At 45.8% G+C, this 18,228-nt stretch overlaps 1 protein-coding gene across 1 annotated transcript; it reads right to left on the minus strand.

Annotated features, from left to right (window-relative positions):
- Positions 1-7,637: 7,637 nt before the first annotated feature.
- LOC142563942 (zonadhesin-like) lies at positions 7,638-17,204 on the minus strand. The gene is made up of 2 exons (XM_075674689.1): positions 17,063-17,204; positions 7,638-9,332 (listed from the first exon to the last, which is right to left on the minus strand). Exon 2 carries the CDS (start codon positions 9,143-9,145, stop codon positions 8,084-8,086), a length of 1,062 nt encoding a protein of 353 aa, XP_075530804.1. The 5' UTR covers positions 9,146-9,332; positions 17,063-17,204; the 3' UTR covers positions 7,638-8,083.
- Positions 17,205-18,228: the final 1,024 nt, after the last annotated feature.

Here is an 18,228-nt window from a genome sequence, read left to right on the forward strand (position 1 = left end):
TCTTTAAGTTCGCGCTCCTGTCTTTTTGACCTCTCCTCAATAGTCTCAAGGCATTCCGACAGCTCGTCATCCTCAGCCTCTAACTCAAGAATAGCCTTTATCAGTTCCGGTTTTCTTAGTTTGTCTGAGACATCCAGACCCAACTCTCTTGCAAGCTCCAACAATTTCGGTTTGCGCAACGACTTCAAATCCATGGCTGCTCTGAATGCTGCTTTCTCTACTGCTTACTATTGTCTTGCCGCAACTAACCCGGCAGCAACGACAACCACAATTACCAGCTCTGTTTCTGACACTAACAAAAAGCCTGGCAAAGCTCAGAAGAAGAAAGTCCCGCACTCACCAAACCTCGCAGGCAGGAATTCCGCGCAGTCGTTCCGCTGCAGGCAACCAGTCGTCACACAGGGCTCGTTGCACTGCTCCCGGATCGTCGTTGAGCTGCTCAGCATACAGTCAACTGCATCTCTTTGCTGCTGGCCTCCGTTGTCGCGATCTCGCCGCTGGCAGACCGTTGTTTGAAGTCGTAGGCGATCTCACCGCTGCCAACCAGATGTTTGGGATCGGACTGCTGGTACGATCTGTTGGGAACTCGGCGCTGACGCCCGTGGTTGTACCTGGGTCGCAAGCCCCAAGGGTAGCGTTGGCCTGGCGGCCTGGGGTACAACTCGAAGCATCCGAAGGTCCCGGCAAACCATGAGTCGACTGGTAACAACGAAACAACTTGTTTATTTTAACATCGCAAAGAGTTGGCGGTCAGGTTTGACCGTAGTAGAGAGACGGGAGAGCACTTCACTCAACAGAAGAAATCGGAGCCCTCCTTTTGGCGTCCGGGGGCAGCTGTTTTTATACTCTCGCAGTTGAGGGCAAGAAGGAACCCCTCAAAAGACGAGCACGTGAATGTACAATGGGCTAATGGTGACGCACACTGTCGTGGCGCTGCGCACGATCTCGTAGCACCCTGTCGTGGCGCTGCGCACGATCTCGTAGCACCCCGTCGTGGCGCTGCGCACGATCTCGTAGCACCCTGTCGTGGCGCTGCCGGTCGGACACAATGACTGTAACGAGAAGATGGTCCCTGCTTTGGCATCGCCTGTTTCGGGCACAATGACTGGAACGAGATCCCTGCTTTGGCATCGCCTGTTTCGGGCCCAATAACTGGAATGAGATCCCTGCTTTGGCATCGCCTGTTTCGGGCACAATGACTGGAACGAGATCCCTAGGCGGTCGCATCGCCGCAGACGCGCCTGGAAACACCTGGCGATGAGTGTTGCGGCGACGACGATCGGGCCAAAATGTCTGCCGCCCCGCCGCAGTCGCGCCGGCAAAACCACGTGTCGCAGGCGAAACGCAACAGAAGCCAACAAACACTGACACCAAGGACAACATAGGCGAAATTACTTGTGCTTAATGAATGAAATAATGAAACGATAAATCAATGGAAATGAAAGTGGGCGAAAGAAACAACTTGCCGCAGGTGGGGAACGATCCCACAACCTTCGCATTTCGCGTGAGATGCTCTACCAATGGAGCTACCGCGGCGCCGTTTCATTCTGCACTTTCTTGGGTATTTATGTGTCCTAGCAGAAACCTGGGAGTGTTAGCCAGCGCCACCGCTCAAAGACCTTGGCGGCGGACGCGGAATGTCCTTTCTGCCGCAGGCTTCACGAGAACGTGATGTCTTTCTTTTCTTGGGGGGGTGGGGGGGCGGTGCAGGCAACTGGTCAATAAACCCACACATGCTACCTGAAGGCAGCAATGTGGCCGGGTTCAAGATCCTCGCTATGCAATCCTGAAGGCATCAATGTTGCCTGATTCCAGACCCTCGTTATGTAATAACGAGGGTCTGCAAAAACAGTGTTCACACAGGCTTCTTATGATATGACTTGATAGCTTAGGCGTTCGTTGCCATATTAATGTGCACCGCGCCAACATAGCGCACTTACGTCTCTGTAGTATCTGCGTTGTGATTCCAAGTGCTTCTCAGACAGTACTCCTGCGAGAGGGCACTCCCCACATAATCACCAAAAGACGCTAAAAATAATGTAGTACTGAAGAGAATAGAACTCGTGTTTTTCGGTATATTTATCTACACTATAGGACAAATCCTTCTCGTAGCTATCTCCAAATTGTGCCAGTCTTGCATCATCAGCGGCCGAAAGAGCCGCGCCTTGACCTGGATCGAACGTTTCGACAGCAGGGCTTGTCACAACGTTGGATGACGGCTTAGCTTGTGTTTTTTTTTCGGGGGGGGGGGGGGAGGGCATTTTCATCAACTCTCAGCGGTGCCCTTGGATTGTCAACCGCAGTCCCTATTGTGTGGCTATGACCAACTGCCGAGCACAACGTCTAGGATTCAATAACCAGCCACACCGGCCACATACTAGTGAAAACAATAAGAACATGCTCATGAGTTTCTTGAGCACAATATTCCCAAGCTTGTCAAAATTATTGAGGAATCCTTCACTACGGTGTTTCCGCTAATGCTTGCGTTGTATCGGTGTATAGAGATCTATCAATCATGCTTTCTGGCATTGCATTAATGTAAAGATGCCCGTAACGAGGGCGCTTAGTAGTCTGCAGACTATCTATTTAAAATACCCAATTTGCCGTTCTTTCGGGTTGAATCTAGAAGGCGATTGCTGCTTTAAAGCAGCTTGGGGAATCAAACATTTTGCCTGGTTACTGCATTCAGAAAAACAATCTGTAGTCGGTAATATTCTACACCAAGTCAATATCATGCGCTTCATTCTGCAAGAAGATAGAAGTGCCCTCAAATGATTTATGGTGGAAAGGGTGGTTCTCCAGTGGATGCGAAGAAATTTCGTTGAGTATAGCGATGTATTCCTTTCCTATCATTGGCTGACCATTTCGCGCCTCGAATTTAGCATTACGCTTCACATTAACCAACTGCGACTAAAGAATATTGGTCATGATTACAAGACGAAGCCACCCTCTTTGTAATAGCTTCTTTCATGATTAACACTAAGTGGCGTACTTCTAATCCTGGTTACACGTATTCGAGCAATGCGAGCAGCGACTCGCTCGGTTTATTGCTTCGCCGGGTCAGCACTCTAGTGCTTGAATAACAACACCTTAGCAGACTTTCGCGAGAACCCTAGTGGTGCCTATGTTGTATGGATTAGAAGCTTGTAGCCTTCCTCAAGTTGATTCCTTGTGAACAGGGCACCCATAACGAGGGATTCTTTGAGCGAGAGGGCGCTTCATTTTATTGAAGGGATTCGCTTCTCAGCAAAGAAGTATTGCACTATGAGAATAAAAGAGGCCTTGAAACCACGACGGTCTGCGCGAGTCGCAAATATCTAGCACCATGACGACCAAGTGTAACAATATGCCGACGAACTATTTTGAACAGGCTTGGTTGTCTGGATCCAGATGGAGGATAAAAAGAATGTACATTTGAAGAAGATTGAACAACAGGAACTACTGTCAAACTTGTCGGATTATTCGTAGACTGCAGTTTTTCTAATCCATCTGCCTATGTCCTTTGTGCAGTGAGCAACTTCGCCAAGATCGCTTTTCATTGACGCCAAGCAGTTTGCGTAATGGTAGTCGTCATGGGCTTAGTCCACTGGTCGCTTTGACGTACGCCGCTGCCTTTTGCGTAAATCTCTAAGAGCTTTGAGAAATTTAACAGTAACTACTGAGATAAAATTGACTAAAACCACTATTCTTAATCTACTGTGCAAAAGAACATTGTTGGCCCTAACTTGCAAACGTAAACTCCCATCAATCTCGCGCATTGCAGAGCAGGCTTACCGCGCGTCAGAATGCATTATCTAAGGCGTCACTCCTCCTAGGGCAAACTATAGCCATTAAGGGTACAGAAACAGTAAAGGGGAAGTGGTTATTTTTATATCAGTGCAATTTTCTTAACTTTTTATCGGTATTTTATTCAAGAACGAAAGTGCCTGGACACGACAGCTGCTGAAGAAATGTTTCAGTTGGTATTCACTCGTGAAGTACAGCAACGAAGTGCTAGAAAAAAAGCACTAATAACACAGTATAGATTTTCTTAAATTATGTGATGCGCTTTAGCAGCGTCGTCGTCAGTAATCCTTACAGTACGCAACATCGCTCTCAACAAAAAAAAGGATTGTACATTGAGTAGCAAGCTACTCTAGGGCTACCATAGCTACGTAGGTTAGCTACGTAGCTAGCTACCTAGGGTAGCTGGTTTTTTAGAGTAGCTAGCATAGAGTAGCAAGCTTTGGGTACATCATCCGCCTTTCTCACATAGACTGCGTGGTTAGACGTTGTTGGCGTAGTTCTAGACCTCTTGGTGGAGCCGACAATGTCCATATAAAATGTCGAGATTTCATACATTTTTTCATTACTGCAATGAGCGTTAAATATTAGTGAAAGCGAAAGAAGAACTTAAAACGCCAAGATGGAGAAAGTGACAAAAAAGAAGTCGCAGTTTTGCCCGAAAGGTGGAACATCGATTGCGATAGCAGATTAGTGGACAGCTATATCAAGCAAAGTGTGTTCTCGCACAATTAAAGGTGAACACATCTCACTCGATGACCGCGGTAACTCGCTGTCAAAACGCTGCAGCGAGGAAGCTCGGCAGCTGCAGCGAGCGAATTGGCCTACGTGGTACGTCTGGCATCCCAACGCGAACTAAGCCGCGAAAACACAGCGCGCGGCGGACTCTGTACCCGTCGCAGATGGCTTTCAAGTTCTGTTTCTCAATTCTGTAACGAGAAATTTCCAGTACGCTACCTCTCAAAGTTGAAAAGTAACTACGTCTCTGGTAACGGCAACTCATGTATAAGTGGCAATAGACGTGGCCTACATGTGTCCCAAACTACAAATCAAGCGCACTGTTCTAACGATGTCACCTTCATTAATCATCATAACCCTTCGTCCCATTACTGGCAACAAGTCATGCGAATTGCTTGCGCTGAGTTACGAGAGGGCAGCTTCTTTTTCTGTCTTAAGTGGAAGCTTCCCACCTAATACGTGGGCAGGCAGGAATGGCTTTGATTTGCATCAGGATAACTATCTTTCAAAACGTTTCTATGAATTTAAATGATAGAGTTAAAATAAAGTCTGTGCGCAGAGAAACAGATGTGGTTTATATAGGTTATAGGTTTTGGCTATCAAGGCTGTCGGAGCGAAAATAACGTCAAACAAAAGAAGCTTGAATGTTGCTCCTTTTTTTATCGGCAACGAAAAAACAATGAGAAGAAACTGATTTACTCGGGGCCTTACTTTTTCGTTATTTACAACCGCATCACGCCAACAGACAACGAATCCGGGGGCCATAGGGGGAGTATTTCTGCTCTATAATTAAAATCTAAGAATAATAAGCAAAAATGAAATGAAAGTGGAAAACTCCACTTGCCGTATGTGGGAGCCGAATTCGCATCACGCATATGGTGCGTGATTTACCATTGAGCTACTGTGGCGGCCATCCTTCAGGAAGATTTCTTGTGTATCGGTCTATCTGCGCTATACACAACCCTGGAAATGTAAGCCGGCGTCATTCAGCGCCATCGCGGAGGGTGTTGAACATACTTTCCACTGAATGAATCAATTACAAGGTATAGTTGTGAATCGGGCAACTGACCAGTAAATGTCTGTATCAATATCATCTTATCACATGAAATCTGCCCAAATGGACGCCTTCAATATGCAATGAGAGTGAAAACTATATGAAGCCGAATTGCTGAGGTTCCGCTTGTTACAACCATGGGAAGCACACAGACTGTGAATCTAGAGAAGACATAGGGCCCCTCACAATTTCTAAGCTTAATATTTCGGATCATCCAAAGAGGGGAAACCTTACGTAATATACACCGCTGTAAGTTATACCGAAATCAAGATGGCGGTCAACAGATCAATACACACTGTGGGATATAAGGTGGATGAACATGGGCACGTAGCCAGTCTTTCAGAGCAACTTGCGTTTGTTCGTGCACCTTATATTTCTCTCGATTCTGCCCATAATTTCTGAATAGCATTTACGCAAAACTTGCACGTACAATGGACCACTTCAATTGTGTGTGAGCTGTAAATGAACTCTCACGTTTAACTGCTTTACGCAACCTTACCAATATGGCTTGCAGAAGTTGCAGATTTATTTTCTTGCATTAATAACAAGACGCATAGTTCGTTTTTCAGAATGCTTAATTTATCAATTCGTGACCTTTGAAATAAAGAAGAGACCCTACATTCGAACTCAGCTTTGACAGTTTGTCAAATATTCCTTTCTCTACGACATGTGGAGAGCTTCCCTCAGCTCAGTAGAACTGTTGTTCGATGACTATTCGTTTCTTATATGTTTGAAAAAAGGGGCATCGGAGCCAGCCTTTCTCAAAATACTCGTTGGAACTTAGAACGCGGATTTCAATGTAGGTGTGAGACTATACAAAAGAATGGTAGCACAGTGAAACTGACATTGTAGCAGCCTGGGCGTACAGCACGAATGAGAGAAGGTATGTCAGAATAAAGGTTTGCAGATAACAGCGTGATTGTCAATCTTGTACGGTTTACCCGCCATGGTTGCTCAGTAGCTATGTTGTTGGGCTGCTGAGCATGAGGTCGCGGGATCAAACCCCGGCCACGGCGGCCGCATTTCGATGGGGGCGAAAATACCCGTGTACTTAGATTTAGGTGCATGTTAAAGAACCCCAGGGGGTCGAAATTTCCAGAGTCCTCCACTACGGCGTGCCTCATAATCAGAAAGTGTTGTTGGCAGGTAAAACCCCATAATTTAATTTTTTAAGCTTGTACGGTTTCTCAAGCTCTGGGCGCTTCACATTAAGCAAGCAGCATGCTATCTTTATCAGCCAGCATAATGAAAATTAGTACGGAATTTATAATTGTTAGATGTTTCGAGTCTTGCAATATTTTACCTGTGAAGCGTGCGTATCACTACAGCCATGGTGGTAATGTAGAAAGCACGTTACTAATCATCGAAGAACTGTGCAGAAAGCCACCGTTTAAGCGCTTTGGCATGGATATAAGATAGCGCTCTGGAAACTGATCTTACGTGAGACGGACTTTTGTATGATGGAAGAAAAATTTATTAAACAGAATAGATATATATATATATATATATATATATATATATATATATATATATATATATATATATATATCTATTTCACATAGACTATGTAAGGTTTATTTACAGTGTACCGAGTATACAAATATTATCTTATCTAAGCGCTCTCCTTGACTGGTCCTCGCAGCATCAGTCATGATGGTATGACATCGATTAACCTCGTGAGCAGCGTGTAATTTTTTGTATATTAGGCCCACACTTCCGTACGCGTTGAAGTATCGAACAGCGCCAGTTGTGGCAGAATCAGCGCAAACCGTAAGGTCCAGTCAAGAGTACCACTCCCGACTTCGTCAATAACTTGTTTCTTTTTAGTCTAGACCACTTACCTAGAAGTGAACTTCAATGCATTTATGCACCACACGCTCTTGAAAGCTTTCCATCCGTTGAAGATAGACTCCATGGGTTTCCCGATTAACTTAACGTCACACACACACAAAGAGAACATTCTGCGCATAACCATTGTGTAAAGGTTCTCAGAAGATCCTCTCACGTAACCTAACATGTGACCAGGACAAAATGAGCCCAAACTAAAAAGGAACGCAAGTGGTACGCTCAGAAATTTAATAAAAGATACCCTTCACCTTTTGCATAGAAATTATGTAAAAACCACGTTGAACGCAAATTAAATTGCAATATTATATCCCTTACCTCAAGCACAGTCAGATGTGCTACGTTAAAATAAATTCGTGCTGTTTAATTTAATGTAAACTGATTTTCCGCGTTCTCTTGTTGCGATTGTAACGCTAGATTTTGAAAAAGGACACACGTCTCACCCTGCAAGCGTTTTCGATTTATTTCCGAAGGCTTGTTAGGGTTCTGCAAGCAAAGTATGAAACTGTGAAAACCGCACCGAAAGCACCAAGTGCACCACTGAATGATTATCAACAGCTGAAATGTTTGTGCTTCGCAAACATCTTCATGCAACCTATGTTTTTTGCCACCAGTCTTGACATAGTTTCCCTTTAATCACCGCGCTGCGTGATCGCGCCAGCGCTAACTTGAAGCTGAAGTGACCATCCCAAGCGGTGAAGGCTGCGGGAGGCTCCTATTTCCCTCGTAATAGCACTGTTGCGGATCGACGCATATCAAAGGATTCTCCTTCAAAATAAGGTACCCCGCCTTGCAAACGCAACCCTGGCCCGCGCAAACGGCCGCGCACGGGCGAGGATTCCTCTCCCAGCAAGTCGGCGGGCACAAGCTCACGCATTCCGAGTACTCCTGGTTATGGCCTTTGCAACGCTCCGGCAAGGCAGGACACTTATCAGGCGGCACGCAAATCAGCGGTTCATCACGTAACTGCACGTACCCAGGCTTGCAGACACAGCCGTGTCCTGCACATTCGTATCTACACGTGCGATGTGCCTTGTTTGCGCAAGTGATAGGACAGCGGGATTTACAAGACGTGTACTGCTGGTTGGGAGCCGGGCACATCTTCGGCATGACCGGGCAATTTTCCCGTCGAACGCAGATCAGCGGCGTCTCTTGCAGCTGCACGTAACCATCCTTGCACACACATCCTTGACCCGCGCAGTCGGCAGCGCACGGGCGAGGTCCGCTGACGGAGCAAGTGGCCGGGCAGCGGGGTTTGCAGCGGGTGAAAACCTGGTTTGCACCCGGACACTGCTCTGGCATTGCGGGACATTCCTTCCTGCGAACACATATCAGCGGCTCCGCTTGCAACTGGACGAACCCTTCGTCACAAACGCATCCTTTCCCTGCGCAGTCAGAAGTGCAGTGTCGAGGTTTTGTGTCTGAGCAGGTGTCAGGGCAGCGAGGCATGCAGGTCGTGTAGACCTGGCCTCGACCAGCGCACATTGGCTTGGGCGGGCATTGCTGGGGTGGAACGCATACCAGAGGATCCGCTTCTAATTGAACGTAGCCTTTCTTGCAGACGCAGCCTCGTCCTGCGCACAGCCTAGTGCAGGAACGTGGACTCTCGTCATAACACGTGGCAGGACAGTGGGATTTGCAGAACGTGTACTCTTGGTGGGGCCGCGGGCATGTTAGGTAGCGATCGTGGCACTCATCTTGTTGGATGCAGGTGAGCGGATGCATCGTTAACGCGACGTAGCCAGGCTCGCAGACGCAGCGTGGACCGCCGCAGACTGGCGGACACCATCTTGGGTGAGGATTACGGCAAGTCCGTGGACATAGAGGCGAGCATGTTGTGAAAATCTGATGAGCTCCAGGACATCTACGCGGACACAGAGCCGCGTCTACGCACGGTCCCTTAGGGAAAGCCCTGCAAAAATTGGTACACGAAAATAGCGAAATAAATTAAGTCATTGGGAAAGAGAATGTTCAACTATAGATTATGTGTGTCACTACGACGTAGTACTCAGTATGTTCAAAGCAAAGTGTTGTCGGGGTATAAGAAAATTTACTTAGTGAATATTATTATCGTAGTCTTTCTATATTTTTTCAGTGTTAGCAAAAGTGCCAAGTTTAACAGAATTGCTTAATTTATGTTTGTCTGTGTGTGTGTACGTATGTGATTCTCCGAAAATGTAGTGCACTTCTACTGAGAAATCCACTCGTGTGGACGCTTTTTCTACATTGTACCTTAGAACGATAGTGCACACAGTGATAAACAATACGAAAACATAATTTACTCTCAAAGCTCATGGCGAAACTATCACCTGCCTTGAGAATCTCTTTTGCGTTGCCTTAGGCACAGCGATGATTTGGCACGTGCTACTTTGGAAACGACAAAATAATTTCGATAGTATTGCGAATTCCTATTATTATAAAATGAATGTGGGTTCGAGAAGTCGGTTGCGTTTCTTCTCCACTTGGTAGTATTATTTTCACTAAATCAATAACCTTCTTATTCTTCAGCTGCTCTTGAGTAATTGTCACAGACTTTAAACGCGGCGCACATGCCTTAAAACTCAAGGGTACTTATTATACAATTCGTGGAGTCATGAAAGTGCATCACGTACAAAGATCATTTTTTTCGTTTCAGCCTGCTTCAACACTGTAAGGGGCTGTGAGAGAGAGACAGAGAGAGAGGTAGAAAAATCAATAACATTTTATAAACGCCACATTGTACGAGTAGTTGATAAAATAACACGCCATGAGACAGGGCTGTTTGTAAGTATTTACAAAAATTACGATCATTTGAAACTTTTGTTTACCGTGCAGGAAAATTCACCCTGTTGAATAAAAATCAAAAGTTGTAAAATGTCACGTGCCTTGACCCGCTTCATAAGACATCCTAATGATGCTCCAATAAAGACTCACATGATGTAGCACAGTAGTTCTGAAATTTCCGTTAGCCATCGGATTGCGCGTATCTCAGGCCAAGTTTCCTACTAACCACGCTATAACGCATTAAACAGCGGGGGAGAGGTTTTCCGCCGGAATAGGTTAAATATTTGGACAGTAATAAGCAAACATGTTCTACGGAATCCACAAGGCGGAGGTCTCATGAAAGGGTCAAAAAGAATTAAATTAAGGGCTTTCACTTGCCAAAACGACGATCTGATTATTGAATTTGGACTACCTGGAGGTCCTTTAACTTGCACCTATATATAACTACACGGTCAAATATAACTACTCCATTAAATGCGGCCGCCGTGCCCGAAATTCAATCCTTCAACCTCGTGCTTAGCAGCCGAAACACTATAGCCCGTAAGTAACAACTATGGGTGTGTAAAAAATAAAAAAAGGTGAGGAAGACCCATCCATCCTAAGGCAGACGCAGGAATGTGAAAATGTTTATCTTGGAATTTTATGCCATGCTCGGATGAAAGATTTTTCTCTTGGCATAACGAAGGCGAAGGTGAACAGTACGGAGGTCCACTGGCACAATGCACGGGTCCGTGCCTGCCTGAAACGCGAGCTGGTCAGGTTAAAGAGATTTCTGAGGGGCCCAGGGCGGGCCCCGGACTGATTCCCTGGAACCAAGCTCGGACTTGAAACCGTGGGCCAGGGCCCGTTCACTGATTATCCTAAGTCAGAGCTTCGAACACATGGTGGCGCTACACATTGGTACAAGGCATTCTGGGCAAAGCTCAAGTGACAAGTTGGAAAAGCTTACTCTTGATTACGTTGGCACGCGAAAAAAATTAAAAATTCGGGAGCCATTCCACTCTCTGAAGGCGCATGACCAGCGAAGCTGCAGCACATCACACGTGGTTATGAAAGGGTACAGTTATTGATGTTCATCATTTTGTGATGCCAGCGACGAGATTGTTGTGATTACTGTGATATACACTGATTGGTTGGGTTACCACCTTAGACAGATTCCCGCCAAAGTTAAATCTGTACACTACCGTTGTTGAGCAGTTTAGTGACTACGATTGGTGTGGCACTTCAAATCAAGCTCTTCTAGCACAAACTAAGTCAACAAGTTCTTGTCTGGTTTTGAAATGTACACATTGAAGTCTCCAACGATGATCACTAGATGCAGTGTCATCACGGCTGAAGCACGCAAACACCGTGGCCGTCAACTTCTCAATATCGCACTTTGACGTGCCTGAAGATGTGTAAACAGTGGGTATGAAAATTTCGTCTTTTGTTTGTACGGACAGACATCGCCACAGTAGGTGGCACTGTCCTCTTGCGAGTCAAGGGTTGTATTGTTTTACATACATTTTTCCCTTTGCATATATGGCAACGCCTTGTGCTCGTGAGTCTATGTGCTGTTCACGAACGATTCCATCGGCTTCAAGCACTGCATCTTAGTTTATTATTATTATTATTATTATTATTATTATTATTATTATTATTATTATTATTATTATTATTATTATTATTATTATTATTATTATTATTGGCGGAGTGCTTCAAGCCTGCTTCAAGTCCGCTGCGGGTTTGCCAGGTATTGCACTATTTCCGGGATTGGCCCCCGCACACCTTCTTCAGCGAAGCTGTTAGCCCCTGGGTGGTCGGCATTTTTCGTGTCGAGCCGTGAGCAAAAATGAGCGACAGCAGCAATGGCCCATATCCCTTAAGCAAGCAAAAATGCAATGGCTCATCACCCTCGTAATGCAGAGTCTAAAAGCACCAGTGAAGCGAATAGCGCATACATTCATTCAAACCCCGCACACAACGTACATAACAACGTACGTTTCAATAAAGAAGAAGCTCAAAACAAGCATGATCGTCAGCAATGGCTCAAACTCCCATAAGCAATGACTGATACCCTCGTCAGCAAGCAAAAGATGCTATGGCTCATACCCACGTAAGGCAGAGGCTACAGGCGCTCACCAAGTTGAAGCGAACAGTGCATACATTCATTGAAATTGTCCATTCAAATCACCCACAGCAAAACTAGGTCAAAACAAGCATCTCAACCATCAATTAAGCATTGTATATCCACCTCAGCAAGTGATAGTTTTGCAAGATTGACATCCACGTTTGCAGAGCCGGGATGGCGAGTCAATGTTTTTATTGTTGACCCAGAAACATGAAAAATAAATGCCACTGTGGCCATATGCAGCTTCGCTGTAAGAAATAAATAGGATACTGTAGAGATCCGTTTCAGAAAGTGCAGTCAAATCAAAGTGCTTTCCTATTTCGAGGGGCAATGACCCACGCTACATTGCTTGTCTGAGAGCTGTGTACACAGGTTCGCACAGCCCAAGCTTTTGATCGCTTTCGCTACTGATATCGGTGGCAAACATGCCCAGTCATGCAAATCACGCTCGCTTCGACGTTTTATTATCCAGGACACTCTTGCCTCGAGGTAATCAGCCGACAGTGTCGCGGTGATTGCACATGGCCTGCCTGCCCCTTCGCTTTCACCGCTCGTTTAGCTCAGTTATCGCCCTGTGGTTACTGCGGAAAGCTTCCGCAGAATGAGTCTGTTCTGGGGCTCTATAACGTAAAACTATTTCATTCTGTTTTATTCCAAGCTCCTGACATCACACTTATGTAAACACAGATACAAGGATCGAGCGCTAACCAGCAGCGCTATTTGAAAAAAGAAGGGTCAATTTCTTTCGGTTACAACGCGAACAGCATTGCCTATATCCAGCAGTTTTCTTGTCTAATTGGCTGACAGAAGGCAAAGGACTCTCTCAAGTGCAGACGGTTTCGATGGGCCCTAGCCAGTACGGTGAAAGCAGATAGCCGGATGAGGAGGGTTGAGGCGGGGTCTGGGACTGGTCCGCTTCCCCTTACTTAACTTGCGGTGGCTGGTCTAAAATCGTCATCGCGTGCAACGGAACGTTAAAAATGTGCCGAAAACGTTCGATAACTGTATACTGCCAGGCTAAAATGTTCAGTGTGTGCAAATAAAATATCTGCTTCCTGGCAGCCTCGAGTTGCCAGTGCCAGAGTGGTGGGCAGGCAGCCATTTTCTATTCATTTCGGAAAGGGGCAGTGCCCGGCTATTCAGAAAAACAGGTCCGTTACGTTCGGCATAATAATGCGTCTTTAACGCGTACAAATCACTTTGACACGCTGAGTTTTCGCGGTTTCACGACGTCGAGTGACAGACAGGCGAAGTGGGTGCTTGCCGAAAACCTTCGACCAATACCAGAGAGCTAATAGCGAAGGCGCCAGATCAAAAAATGATATTTTTTCTTTCGTTTGTTCAAATGATGCAGAATCAGTATATACATATAATATGGGGCGTTTTCGCAGATTTCGTGACGTCGCTTGACAGCCAGATGAATAGGTGGTGGCCCGAAAATATATTTTGCTGTAGCGGAGGGCTAATTGCAGAATTAGAATAGGAAAATCTGGAATAGCTTAACGTAATAGCGGCCCTCAAGACGGGCAGGCTCACCTGAGAAATCCTGGCGCGCATGCGCAACCTTTTACGCACTGCTGGGTACAGGCCGTAGGTGCTAACCAGCCGCAGATGTGTGGACATGCCGAGGAACAAGGGTTGAAATCCATGTTGGCGGCGAAGAGGCAGTCATAGCACTCTTCTATCCTGATGCATTTTCCCCAAGCGTTGCGTACGTGGCCCATCTTGCACAAGCAGAAGCGTTGTTTGTATACCTCGGAAAGGCTGGCCAGCCATGGCTTGCAAAATTGATCCACGCGAGGTATACCGTTCGGAGCAGGGACCTCTAGAGTGCCACACGCGGAAAGGTGACCTAAAAGAAAGTGTGTCGAAACAGGGAATGTGTATACTTTGCTTCGAAGTGCCTAAAGAATATTGCTTGAAGGAGCCGTGCAGAACTTTTCGAATATCTTAAGAAAACGTTGCCGAACTGTGGTATATACAGGCGGCTATGAAAGTGTGGCTCAAACATTACTGCACTATATGCAGCAAGGAATTAGCAGTATTGTGTGGAAAAGAGTGAAAAATCACTTGTTATTGCTTCCGCAATGCAGCCATGCAGCTTCATCAAAAAGCAACTTGTCCGCCAACGCTATTGCCTGATTTCGTGATAATGAGAGCATTGTCTGAAAGACATAATTGCCAATTTTCAGTTTAATAAATGAAAATTATATTTGTTTGTAATTTCAATACGACGAAAATCATTACCTTATTTACACTACGCGTAGCGGCGTCGGCTGCGCATTCTATCGAAATGGCAGCGGCGTGCTGCCTAGTCTACCGCTGCTGCCACGGTGTGAACCCTTTCACCGCCGTAACAGTCAACATTTTTGGCCGGGGCTTCGCCCTCTTGGCTTCTCCGCTGTGTAGCTTTCAGCTCGGCAGAAGAGGCAAATCAGAGAGAGAAAACCGGGTATCCGTGTGATAAGTCCATTTATAGTTGAACAATTCGAAAAAAAACGTACGGCTTGACGTTCGTGAGAAGCCGTCGTTAAATAGTTAGGCCATTCTATAGTTAGAGAAGTATTTCGGGGCACTTTGACGCTCAGCTATCATCGGCACTGGCTATGAAGTTTTCCCGCGCTGCTTACTGCGGCATTTCAATGTTAAAGTAAATTCGGGGGCTTTACATGCGATAACCATGATCTTATCTTCAGGCACGCTCTAGTGAGCGGCTTCTCATTAATTTCGACCACTTGTGGCTCTTTAGCTTGCACCCAATGCATGGCCCAGTGGCGTTCTTGCATTTCAGCCCATACATATGTCGCCGCCGCGGCTGGCATTTGATCCTGCGATCTTTTGCTTAATAGCGCAACGCTACAGCCGCTAAGCAGCAGCGGCGTGTCACATTTCAATGTGATTGCTTGTCGGTGATGCAGTATTTCGACGGGAGCGAAAACAAAGTGGACATATGCATACCCGTACGCACACACAAACAATGTTACCATTGCTGTTTGTTTGCGTGTGCATGTGATTATGTGTGTGGCAGGTCAAAATATGCGGGATATTTTTTTAGCTGCACAAAAATTTTTTAAAGGTAGCCTCTGGCAGATAGCACAGTTCTAACCCTTGGGCTAGATTACTCGATCAGGCGGCCATTACTCCTACGAGAAAACAAAATGTCCAGTTGAATAATTAACGTAATTGCGCTAATTCGCGCTTTTAATTAATTACTTTATGCCACATATTTCAATCTACAAATTATAGCCGCTGAATTGCCACGGCGTGTACAATTAAAGCGAATCCTCTGGACAGCACCAGTTGCCAGATATTAATTTTTAAAGTGTCCGAAGAGATGCATTGGCGTTCCGGTTACTTTATTAAGAAACCGTTGTTTATTCAAAGATGCACAAAAGTGCGCACGCATTGAACACCTAATGCGCACCTAATACGTACCTAACGCGCGGCCGGGGACGCATGTCAGAAGCTACTGACTTCTGTTTCTTGCCTTTAGGCTTTTAGCTTTCTATATTGAAGAATTCTACGCCGCACACCCCAAGGAATCCTTCACCGAAAATAGGATTATTTTTTACTGAAATCTGCTCATTGCTTCAAGAAATAAACAAGATGCGAACACTTTTGAGCAAGGTGGATTATGTGATGACGAAGACGTTTCGAGATCGTTTCCTCCCACATGGTTCGTTCACGAGGCAACTGTAAAAGTGTGCTCAAGAACTGAGTTGGTGCCACGGGAATGGACGTGACACGTAGAAACGGAAGAAGCCGAATGCGGGCACTGAATTCCAAGCAGTAGAATATCAGGGTCGGTGCGGGTGCTTTGTGTACCTATTTGTTCTATCTAAATTACGTAATACACTGCGAGAAATCTGCACCACAAGGTGCGGAAAGAGGAGACACACGAAAGGAAAGAGCTGTAAGCTTTCGTTTTCCTCTTTTCTTTCTGGTTTCTCAATTCTTTTTTTTCGGTACATGCGGTGTACCTTTTGCAAAGTACACTGCAGAATTCAGCATGAACTAGCTAGCCTGCCGAAGCGTACTTCTTCTTCTGTCTTTTCGCATTGTGCAAACTTAGTTTGCAGAGAAAAGTTGAAGCTTGAGCTGCACATTTCCTTTTCACGTTTTTCGCTCGTTGAGCGCTGCCACCTCAATGAGACCATCGTTCCTTCAATAACGAATCTCGCCGCCAAGAAGATTCAGTGAAGAAACCTTTCACGCTGTAGGGCATGCACTTTGGTCATGTCAAAACTCACTGTTCTCCTATTGCGGCGAAGCGCTACCCCATTGTTCGGTAAACACAGCCGGCGCTTCCTAATATGCTTAATGTCACTGAGTTTTTTTTTTCAGCAACGTGCGCATAGGAAGCGCCGCTGCAGATTCTGCGAACTTCAGCTGCACCTAAAGCGCGAGAACGTACTACACTTGGTACATCACGGTGAGAGTGACCACCAAGAAGCTTGCGGCTGCACGCAAAGTACTGTGATAGCGTCTGAGAAGTTAGCCGTCTGAAAGCAGCTCTGTTTACGGCGAGGGACACTGACAGAGGGCGCGGTGAAACGTTCCACTGTCTCGATTACTCGACGTGCCCTAAAACTGCGTAGAGAAACGTTCATGAAACGAGCAACCAGGCCAATTAGCCCACAGGTCCTGCTCAGCGCTTTGTCTCATTTCGTCTGTAAGTTAACCGAACGGTTTTATTTTCATTTGTTTAAATTTGTAGTTCCTAAAGGGTGAAACGAAAGAAATATCAATACCTTCATTACTCCACCTACCTGTAAGTTTTGCATGTGAAGTGACAACGACGACAAGCAAAATTAGTGACGCTCTATTTGACACTCTAAAAAACATTGGCTGTGCCACAAGCTCCATTTCAAAAAAGGGGGCCAGGCGGTCATTGGTAATATTGAGCACAGAACGTTGAATCCGTTCATGCTATTGTCTTTCAACAAGACATCTTTCTCCTCTTTTGGACAAAGCCGCGTTCGGTTACGCTTGACGTTGATACTGCACAAACTAATCGGACAATACTTACGAGTCACTCACGCGTGGAAGGCCGGTTGGGAAGAATCGGACCATTCATGCAGTTGACCCATGTGACCCTGCAGGAAGAACAGCGAAGAGAGACGAACAATAGACACCGTCGGGATGCAGCTGGGAATGTCTAGTACGTCTGCATGAACCGTCATGTACCGCCGGCTTTCTTCTCTTCGCTGCGTCCTTATACGTCTATGTGGTACGTGAAACATCTCTACGTTGGCCTAAAATGGCTCCACAGCAACAGCAAAAAAGAAAAAAGAAGGTTGAAACTCTTGTTTTCTATCGCGCTCGCGCCTAGTGAATCTTCTAGTCACAAGGCCCTGCTCGGAACGAGTTTCAAGGGCAGACGTTGTTTGAACCATAGATTTGTCCTCCAAGTTTTGGAGAAAGAAAGAAATCCATGGCGAAATAACTAATTTGTCTTGAGCACCTGTCCGGAAACTTTCGAGTGCGCTTGCGGCGGCCTAGGAACTGATGTAGCTGTCAGTCATTTCTTTGTTGGCGCACAGTCGCTGCAAGTCGCAGCAATGCCAGCGTTTCGGGGAAGACAGTCCTACCGTGGTTTGTAAGTCGTGAGGTCCAGAATTGGGAATAACAACACCAGTATAAAACTTTGTCGCGCACACGATAAAGAATGTGGGCGTATCGTTAGACGTCTAAATTGCGATCTTTCACGCCTTTCAACAGTGTGAATATATCATGACTCAAAGAAATTACTTGACTATGAGGTGACCGGAAATTCATGTCTACTGAAATTTCCTGTTCTTGCAACAGAAGAAAGAAAACAGGAGAAAAATAAACGAAAAAGAAACTATGCATGCCTATTTTGTCGAAGGAATCGCCATCCCTTATACATATGTTACCCGCCGTGGTGACATGGTTCCTTTGACGTTGTGCTGCT

The sequence above is a fragment of the Dermacentor variabilis genome, chromosome 11, assembly GCF_050947875.1.
Source record: "Dermacentor variabilis isolate Ectoservices chromosome 11, ASM5094787v1, whole genome shotgun sequence".
In the NCBI taxonomy this organism is placed as follows: domain Eukaryota; kingdom Metazoa; phylum Arthropoda; class Arachnida; order Ixodida; family Ixodidae; genus Dermacentor; species Dermacentor variabilis.